The 11,233-nt window shown below is 38.1% G+C and overlaps 1 protein-coding gene across 1 annotated transcript; it reads left to right on the plus strand.

Moving 5' to 3' along the window:
• Nucleotides 1-790: 790 nt before the first annotated feature.
• On the plus strand, nucleotides 791-4,036 carry LOC139978637 (uncharacterized). The gene has a single exon (XM_071989013.1). It carries the CDS (start codon nucleotides 791-793, stop codon nucleotides 4,034-4,036), a length of 3,246 nt encoding a protein of 1,081 aa, XP_071845114.1.
• Nucleotides 4,037-11,233: the final 7,197 nt, after the last annotated feature.

The following is an 11,233-nucleotide window of genomic DNA, read 5'->3' on the forward strand; positions in this document are numbered from 1 at the left end:
TCAAACTTATGTTGAATTTGCTCGGGTGAAAGAAACTCATTTCAATCACTGGTGTTCTTCTAAAGAGGTTCAGGAATTCGAGGAACTGAGACAACTTATGCTGGTTGAAGAGTTCAAAAACTGTCTAAGTAACGAAATTAGAGTTCACCTTGATGAACGCCAAGTTGATTCTTTATCTAAAGCTGCTGTAATGGCAGACGATTATACCCTCACTCACCAATCTTTTAGAAATGTAACAAATAAGTCGCATCTTAATTATGTTAGGGCTAGTAATCCTTCCAAGTCGTATGATTCTGTTAACAAACGGCAATCATACCCAAGTCGCAGTAAAGACGACTATGTCAGCTCTAACAGGGTTGACCCTGGTGTACCTGTTTGTGGTTATTGTCGTAGTAAAGGTCACCTAATGGCAAATTGTTTCAAATTGGCTAGAAAGAGAGAACGGGAGAGGGAAATGTCACCAAATGCATTAGCAATTGTAGATAGATCACCCCATAAGCTTGTAACACCTGTGAGAACTGGCAAAATTACTAGGCGTACTAATGAGATCCAAGACTAATTTTTACCATTTGTCTCTGATGGTTTTGTATCTCTTAACGAGGATCTCCCGCCAGTGAAAATTAGGGTATTACGGGACACGGGTGCTGATCAATCTCTGCTATTGGAAGGCATATTGCCACTGTCTGAACAAACATCAGCTGGCGGAGATGTATTGCTTCAGGGGGTGGGGTGTATTTCTATTCCTGTGCCAGTTCATAACATCCATCTTCAATCAAACATTGTATCGGGTATGGTTATGGTGGGTGTTAGACCATATCTTCCTGCAAAAGGGGTGCAGTTTCTCTTAGGCAATGATTTGGCAGGTGGCAGAGTAATAGTCAATCCAATTGTCACTGACAAGCCGAGCACTTGTGATAACACAGAGCAGTTACAGAAAGAAATTCCTAATCTCTTCCCTGCATGTGCTGTGACTCGCGCTATGTCTCAAAAACTTCAAGAAGTTTCAAATTCGGATCATTCTTCCTTTTCAAACGAGACTAACTCCAAACATAGGGAGCCTCCTAAGAAATGTCCTCCAAAAGAGGCTTTCCATAATTCCCAAGCGGAATTTAATTTGGCTGATACCTTTTTGGGTCGCCTTTATAATGATCCCGACCCTCCTTTGGGTCCCCTAAGTTCGTTACCAAACGGTGTGAACCCAGAACAGTCAAACTCTGTTCCTTTTGAGGTGTTCTCTTCTGATTCCCTGTCAAGAGAACAACTCCTGTTAGAGCAGGAAAAAGATCCTGAACTAACCTTGCTGTGCGACAAGGCAATCACCGAGGACGAAGCAGAAAACGTCCCGGTTTGTTTTTACCTTAAAAAGGGTATATTAATGAGAAAGTGGAGACCACCAGATGTATCCGCATTTGATGAGTGGCGAGTTTATCACCAAGTGGTCGTTCCTAAAGTCTATAGGTCTGATGTATTAAGTTTGGCACATGAGACGCCTTTTTCTGGTCATCTTGGCGTTAACAAAACATACCATCGTATTTTGAATCACTTCTTTTGGCCAAATCTTAAGAAAGATGTTTCTTATTTCTGTAGAACATGTCATACATGTCAACTAGTGGGTAAACCGAATCAAACAATCCCACCAGCACCACTTAAACCAATTCCCGCTTTTGAAGAGCCTTTTAGTAGAGTGATCATAGATTGCGTCGGTCCTCTACCGAAAACTAAATCTGGTAACCAGTATATGCTTACTATAATGTGCGCATCGACAAGGTTCCCCGAAGCTATTCCTGTTAGGGATATTAAGGCTAAGACCGTGTGTAAGGTTTTGATTAAATTCTTTACTTTGGTTGGTTTACCAAAGTCTGTTCAATCCGATCAGGGTTCAAATTTTATGTCAAGAGTTTTCCAACAAGCTATGTATCAGTTGAATATTAGACAAGTTACATCTAGCGCTTATCATCCACAAAGCCAAGGTGCGTTGGAAAGATTCCACCAAACATTGAAGAGTATGATTAGGACATATTGTTTTGAAAATGTAAAAGATTGGGATGAAGGTGTTCATTTCTTAATGTTTGCTGCCCGAGAGTCAATTCAAGAGTCATTAGGGTTTAGCCCGTTCGAGCTTGTGTTTGGTCACAGAGTTCGTGGTCCACTAAAAATGTTGAAAGAAAAGTGGATGTGCGAGACAGAAGACCTGAATATTCTTGATTATGTCTGTAAGTTCAAGTACAGACTTCACAGAGCATGTGAGATTGCCAGAGAAAACCTAAAGAGTGCTCAAAATAGCATGAAACTTAGATATGACAAACGTGCGGTAGATAGATCATTTTCACCTGGAAACAAGGTATTAGTGTTTTTGCCAGTTCCTAATTCACCATTGCATGCTCGATATTTTGGCCCTTATGTTATTCACAAAAAAGTGAGTGACACTGATTACATTGTTTTGACTCCGGACAGACGTAAATCCAAGAGATTGTGTCATATTAACATGCTTAAGAAATATTACGAGAGAAACTCTAAGGATAATAGTTTCAAGATTACGTCATCAATTGTTACTTCTGAAGTAGATTGTGAAGATGAGGTCGAAGGTCAAAATGTTCCAGAAATGTGTATTAAATTGCAAAATTCTGATGTAATGTCAAACCTTGATAAGAAGTTATGCCATTTGTCAACTGTTCAAAGTGAGCAAATCGGTTCATTGTTGCGAGATTTTTCACATCTATTTTCAGACAGTCCGACCAGGACTAATCTAGTGTATCACGATGTTGATGTGGGTGATTCGAAGTCAATTAAGCAACACCCATATAGAATGAATCCTGTAAAATCTAAGCATCTGCGTGATGAAATTCAGTATATGTTGAAACATGATATTATTGAACCTAGCGACAGTGAGTGGTCTTCTCCATGTATTTTGGTTCCCAAACCAGACGGAAGTTTTAGATTTTGTACCGATTATCGGAAAGTAAACACCGTTACACGGACCGATTCATACCCCATCCCTAGAGTGGATGATTGTATTGATAGAATTGGTAATGCAAGGTTCGTAACGAAGTTTGACTTGCTAAAAGGGTACTGGGAAATACCACTCACTGATCGAGCTAAGAGAGTGTCGGCATTCGTTACACCCGATGGGTTATTTCAATATAAAGTAATGCCGTTCGGAATGAAGAACGCTCCAGCGACATTCCAACGTTTGTTAAACAATATAACTGCCAGTTTAGAAAATTGTGAAGTTTATATTGATGACATTATTGTGTATAGCAACTCGTGGTATGAGCATGTAACTCGTATTAGATCACTTTTTGAGAAGTTAACTGAGGCAAATCTTACTGTAAATCTTGTCAAAAGTGAGATTGCACATGCAAATGTTATTTTTCTAGGTCACGTGGTTGGTCAAGGCGAGGTAAAACCCGTCAAGGCCAAGGTTGAGGCTATTGACAAATATCCAGTCCCAGCTACGAAAAAGCAATTAATGCGATTTTTAGGTATGGCTAGGTACTATAGGAGATTTTGTCGGAATTTTTCCGATGTTGCTGCTCCGCTCACGAATTTATTGAGTAAGAGCACAAAGTTTGTTTGGACAGAGAGTTGTCAAAATGCTTTTGATAAAATCAAGGCAATCTTAATGAGTTCCCCTGTTTTAAGAGCTCCAAATTTTTCTAAGCAGTTTACGTTAGCAACAGACGCAAGTGATTTTGGTGTAGGCGCTGTTCTCTTACAAGTCGATGATCACGGTGTCGATCACCCAGTGTGTTATTTTTCTAAACAGTTCAATTCACATCAAAAGAATTATTCCACCATTGAGAAGGAAACGTTATCTTTGTTGTTAGGACTTCAACATTTTGATGTTTACTTAGGCACTACTTCATTTCCAATTATCGTGCTAACCGATCATAATCCTTTAACGTTTTTGCAAAAGATGAGAAACAAGAATCAAAGATTGATTCGATGGAGCTTATTTTTGCAACAGTATAATTTATGTATTAAGCACATTAAAGGAAAAGAAAATGTCATTCCAGATGTATTGTCAAGAGCATAAAATGCATTCGAATATTTATCTTCTTCAATGTGTAATTCCTTAAAAAAGGATCTTCATTGTATTAAAGCTTTGTTCTATGGACCAAACCTTTTCCCCAGGAGGGAGAGTGTTATGTAACCCACTTATTCATCTACCCTATTTCGTAATATAAGTTACCATTCAAGTCTCCGAGTCTTCCGATTGTTACGATCCCAGATGCGCTCACGCATTCTACATAACTGGAACTCGCCGAAAAAGTGTTTCTGCGGACTTCATGAATATTTATAACTTACTGGAACATTCCTTTACACTCCGGGGATAAAAGCCACAGACGCCCGATTGAGCGCCCTCTCCGTTTTCTCCGTTCGTTCCGTTCAGAGGTTGACACACCTCTGATGGTTCCTTGGCATTGATTACTGTGCCCATTTTAAACACAGTATATATTTAACTCTATACTTTTGTCGGAACTCCGACCTACTCACTCTAATGGATTCGCGTCGCTCTATCTGAACTTTATCTACATCCAGCCGAACTACTTCTAAAGCAAACCTGGACACTATACGCCTAGCACTATAAGGTAACTCAAGAAATAAGCAGAAACTCTCCCCCCCCCCCCCCCCGGTTCTCCAAGTCCAGAAAGACGTTAATTGAATTAAGAATCTATAGTTATGTATTATGTTCATATTTATACTGTGTTCTGCCATGTAAATAGCTTATTAAATGCTATATATATATATATATATATATATATATATATATATATATATATATATATATATATATATATATATATATATATATATATATATCTGTATCTGTATCTATATATCTATATATCTATATATCTATATATCTATATATCTATATATCTATATATCTATATATCTATATATCTATATATCTATATATCTATATATCTATATAGATATATAGATATATAGATATATAGATATATAGATATATAGATATATAGATATATAGATATATAGATATATAGATATATAGATATATAGATATATAGATATAGATATAGATATATAGATATATAGATATATAGATATATAGATACAGATACAGATACAGATATATATATATATATCTATATATCTATATAGATATATAGATATATATCTATATATCTATATAGATATATATCTATATAGATATATATCTATATATCTATATAGATATATAGATATATAGACCGGTTTCGTCCTTTTGGGACTCATCAGGCGAAGGTAGGAATCGATCCCCGGAGTCCGTACTACTCGACCAAAATGATTCTATTGGCTTGTGAACGCGTATATACTGGATTTGTATTACTGTCTTTGAGGGCTTATCACCCAAGTGTCATGATTGTACAGAGTGCACCCCTCTCCCCTGGTGCTTTTTAGATATCACAATTTACACAGAATTACCACTTTTTCTAGGCAAACCAAGCCGTAAATAAGAAATGAATGTGTAGCAAACGTCATCGACCTACCTATGTTTGAATAGCCAATAACTCTGTTCATTTATGATAAAGTTTATTTCTAAATTTGTGAAAACCAATTCATAATTTGTAAAAACCAATTCAAAATGTGTAACAATCAATGCATAATTTGTAATAACCAATATATAATTTGCAATGACCAACTCATCATTTGAATTTCCATAGAAGCCTTCCGTACGGTTAACACAAAATACAAGTTACTTTATCGTTTCAGTGAATAGATTTTTATTGTAGGCAAAACTAGTCAATACACAAAACTGGAATTGGGGAGGTTTTCCGACCCTGAACTGATGACTGCGTTATGCTTTTATTTCTGAAATAAATTAAAAAGTTGTCACTTCACCACGCAATAGCTCATCACCCCCCACCCCAAACCTTTAGCACGTTACTGCTGGAAAGCTTGAATTTATTATGCTGCGCTCGCAAAGGTTTATTTTGGAAAATGATTAAGTTTTGTCTCAACTTGTCTTATATGTGAACAGAAGGAATGCTACCATTCTCGGGGAAAGTAATTGTCATTGTTTACGTAGCGTATCAGAACCACGGGGAGTAGTTGTATTGCGCCACCTTTCATGAAAATCTCGCGACTGTTGTATTTACAGTTTCATGACGCCATCAAAATGCAAATCTGCAGAGCAATCGGCTACTATACGCTGCAGAAGCTCAGCTAAGCATCTATTTTAGAAATTGGTTTTGATTGACAACATTTCTGAGCAGTTTATCCATCTGTTTTTGCGAAAAAATATCAGATATAGGCGGGATAATGGTGTTATTTCCTTTGCTCCTATCTCGTTTTTTCCTTGCCTTATGCGCCTTCTATAGCAGACATATACTGTTATAAAGTTGTAACCATTTGTTTTACAAAAAGAAAAGATAAAAAGAAACATAAATGTATGTTTTGTTATTTTATTGATAAACAATGATTAATGTTGTAAAATAAATTTGACTATAAAAAAAAGTCAAGAGGCTGTGTTCTCAAATACTTTAACTGCAGAGCCTGTCTTTGTAGTATCTTTAAACCAAGATGCAACACTGTATTAATGTTTGATGGATGGCTTGATTGGGACAGGGTACGGGTCAATGTTATCCTTGTCAGGTATCTTGAAAAAGTAATGCAAGTTATATGAGTTCTTCAGATACTGTTGATCCCACCCCCCCCCCCACCCTTTTGATGAATTTTGAGCTCATAAAAATTCGTTCAATTATACAGTTTCAAAATGACACCTCCTCATGGATATAGGAGACTTGCCAATGTTATAATTCCTTATCTTTGGTGGTCACCACTTTTACAACCTTGATTCAGTTGACGTGACGTGAACTTGGCCTCAGTGGCGGAGCGCCCATACAGTCAGGGGGCGGATGCCCCCCCCCCCACCTGACGGACTCAAATGGACTGCTGGCGCCCTTTTCAGCTTTTTACTACTTTTACTTATTTGCGATTATTGACTTTTTAATTGCGCTCTCATGTACCTATTGACATTTGTCACATTTTGTTGGTGTAATTTTCTGACAAAATGGCGATGACACCTATTTATTCTTCGTTTATCTGCAAATTAGCAAAACCCGGAAAGGGTCAATTCCTGCTATCTAGGGAGTATCTTTACTCAAAAAAAAGTCTGTACGCTCCGCGCCAACCTGTGGTGGCGCTCCGCTTAGATAGTGTCGTAAGCGCCCCTGCAGACCATTCTCGCCCCCTCTGACCAATACCCCTAGCTCCGCCGCTGCTTGGCCTTAACTACCATGAAGTGGTTTGCCCCAACTCAGAACGGGTAACCTACATGTATCCATTCTTGAGATTTAAGGTAACGGTACAAGGTTGTCACTGTTTAATTCCTGTTGACTTCCGAGATGACTCTTGAACTCCGATCCAATGAAATCAATAAGTTCCCTAAAACGCTAACCTGATTAAAACATAGTTTTCTGTAGTGGGGTTGTGAAGTATATATAACCAAAGTACGATCTTAGCAAGCTCCCTAGAAACACGATTATGATAGCAAAGACAATATCACACTGCACTATATACCTGACCATGACGTCACCACGCTGATGCCTTACATTGTTCAGATAGGCTTATACGTTGCGTAATCGTCGGATTTCATCGATGGCCAGCCACTGTTTTATAGGGGCTAACGCACGTATAGGAGACATGATCATGGCATGGCCGGTGCTAGTAATAACCAGTGTTTCTACATTTCAGAGATGAATTTCACCGAATTGCACCGTTACATATTTCGACATCCGGTGACTATTTCCCAAAATGACGACAAAAATAGTTTTCCTGAACAACTTTGGTTCACCTCGATTCAAACGTTATATCCACAGCGTTTCGGCAGATTTGGGCAAACGCTCTAATAATAGGAGTAGCATCTTTTCGTTTTCAGAAAATGACCGCTCGTGACCTCAAATGACCTTCAAATGTACAAACATTTGATTGCATGTATGAAACCGTAACTCACAGAAATCACTGACGAAATTTTAGCAAAATCAATTGAAAAATAAGAAAAAAGCAGTCAACCAAACACGGTGGCAGAAAGTGGCAGAAATGAATTTTGGCAGTATCGCACGATCGCTAAAGCTCAGCTGAAAGCTTTCAGTTGAGTTAATAATAATCAGTCGATTTCTCTACAGCCTGGTATATGATTTTTTTTCTTTAATTGTTTATAATTTTTCGGATTAAAAGTTTGCATATATTGCGGTAGACCTCTGGTTACTTTGGCAACACACATGGGTCTTTATACAGGGTAAATATAAGCAAGCCTAAATTTGCAGGTGTGAAGCTATATAAAACAACAAGAGGTACATCCATGGTCTTGCATATTTCATCGCAAATAACTCCCTAAGCGGCTATACACATAACAATTATTACATTTCACACCCCCTTATTCACGAACGATGCCTCGCTAAACAAACCGGCATCTGTTGTCACCATTTTGAGTGTTGACCTCGTGGCCTCGTCACCTCGTGAATTGTAACTTAAAGTTAACTTCAAGGTTTATTCCATTGTCAGACAATGTGACGCTTTTATTGAAGGAAAAATATCCCACGATGTTAGTTGACTATGGAACGCGAAAAGGGCAACCATATTTCGCTGTCTAAATTAAAGTTGTTGCTGCTGTTTTATCATGTTGTTGCTCAAACTTACGCCGTTGTCTAAACTTACGTTAAACTTAGCAACGAAATAAGTTTTCCCTTTTCGCGTTCCATAGTACGTTGACAAGCCCCTCGCTGCATAATGTCCCTAATTCAAAATATGGTGGATTGCATGAGATTTATTTCGGCTGGCTAAGCCCTGATCTTCTTCCCTGCACTGAGTGCATCCCAGTAGATGGTTTGTGGTGTCACAGCAGTAAACGTTCTTCGAAAGCATATATACTTTTAACCATTATATACCTCTTGATGAATTTATCCTTGGCGGGACCTTGATTGATTTAGAGTCAACATCAATCTGTGTTAACAAGTTTATTAATATGTAACGTTTCTCTGTTTTGTAACAAAAATATTAAATTTACCCCCTGCACGAACAACTTCACAAGTTAAATGTTATCGAGAAAAATAAACAGATATTCAATTGAATGGCCGTGATGGTATCATTCTCTTTGTTATTGAGCGATGAATTCACAAAATACCACCAACTTGAAAAAGTTATATCTTTGCTATGCACATACTAGGTTTGACCTACAAAAAAAAAGCCCCCCCTCCAAAAAAAGCCCCTCCCCCCAAAAAAGCCCCCCCCCCAAAAAAAAAATCGAAAGCAAACGAAAGGTAAAAAGTCAGTGGTTAAATTATGTTAAATTTGGCCTTTTGTTATAACTGCAAGGGGAAATATTGTGTTGAGAGGTATGATTGACACGAGTAGTAGGCAGGGCCCCAGATCGCGCCCGTGCAATCCCAATTTTGGATGTACCCAGATTCCCATATTAGATGTACCCACTATGACGGCACCCGTGCAATCCCAACTTGTGATGTAGCCCCCGCCCCCCCCCCCCAAATACGATGTTGCCACTATGATCACACCCGTGCAATCCCAATTTGTTATTATCCCAGTTATTATTATTAATATATTATTAATTATTAATTAATATATAATTATCCCAATATCCCAATTATCGACTGATAATCCCTGTAACTTAGATGTACCCTCCAAAGATCTCACACGTGGAATCCTACTTTGTAACGGATCTAAATTCCCTATAACAGAGATGTAGCCACCAAAGATCGCACAATCCTAGATTGTTGTAGTGATCGCCCACCAGTACAGTACTTATATGAGTACCTATATACTGGTATACACTGGGCATGCCTTTTGATATTTGAGATCGCCCATACTAATGAGTAAGAAAGGATCGTGTATCATATTATGGGATATATTTTAGATAATTGCTTGGACGTGCGATATAAATTTCTCACCCTGGCAAACCCACTTTGTAACGTATAACTTAGATGTAGCTACCAAAGATCTCACCCGGGCAATCCTACGCCACATGACATGATACAAAAACTGCAGAAGGGAATGTAAGATGTATCCATAAGATACCATACATTGGAACCAAGGTCATTCAAGATGAAAGAGATTGATAGAATTCAACGGCTCTTTTTAGGGCCACCAAATAATACAGAAAAGAGTAGGCTTTTCTCCGGTAAATATTCAATCTGTGTCTCTGTCTCTTTTTTATTGATTTGTTTTTACCTGTTTTCGTAACGTGCAAATTCACTAAGGATGATATCGGTCTCTACTTTGACGGTCTGGTTTTATTCACGGTAAGTATAGGCTCATATATTTAGGAGAGAGATACTAAACTTGCATGCGTTGAAATGTTTGTCTTTGGCTTTTATTAATTAATTTATTTTTGCCCCATTTTAAGAACACGCATAGTCGTTATAAGTCGCCACTAGATTAGATAGGAGCTTCATTTCGTCATGACAGACTGGTAATGTCATAAGGAGGGTAAAGTGCATTGAACTGTGTAATACCGAGCACAACATGAGGGACTCAAAGAGCAAAAGAGCACACCGTGAGCAATAGGGAGTAGTTTAGATGAGCAATTGAGCATGTGCTCATAGTAGTATAAGTAACAAAACAAAAACGCATGATTCGGTTCATGTGATGAGCACGCGATCACAAAATGAGTGACTGGCAGAGAGCAAAAGAGCACACCGTGAGCAAAAGAGAGTAGCTTAGATGAGCAATTGAGCACGTGCTCATATTAGAATAGGCAACAAAACAAAAACGCATGATTTGGTTCATGTGATGAGCACGCGAGCACACATGAGTGACTCAAAGAGCAAAAGACTAGCAGTGTTTTGGACTGTTCAGCAGCCATCATCACTCACACATAGTCTCGATGTAATGTGACTGAGGTTAAGGGCGCCACCAGTTAACACGTTTGGTTTTCTTGTAGTATATGCCCAGGCTCTCTATCGTGGGTGACTTTTCTTAAAAGTAAGAAGGAAAAAAGTCATTGAAGTGTGCGCCGCATTCTAACACCTTCAGTTGTTTGTCACATTTCATTCTCAGGCTGCGGTTTAACAATCCGAACCCTATTTTCTAGTGCAAATATTACTCATTTCGTTTGAATAGCATCGTAAATTTTTCCATGAATACTTTTCCGTTTTGTCCCAATCTAAGTTTTTTGTCTCACATATCACCTACTTAATATGTAAGACCTTACGCATAGTCCTTCTTTATATATATGATTGAATGTGAGGAGGTGTGGTTTAGGATTCAC

Source organism: Apostichopus japonicus, chromosome 2 (genome assembly GCF_037975245.1).
Source record: "Apostichopus japonicus isolate 1M-3 chromosome 2, ASM3797524v1, whole genome shotgun sequence".
Classification (NCBI taxonomy): Eukaryota; Metazoa; Echinodermata; class Holothuroidea; order Aspidochirotida; family Stichopodidae; genus Apostichopus; species Apostichopus japonicus.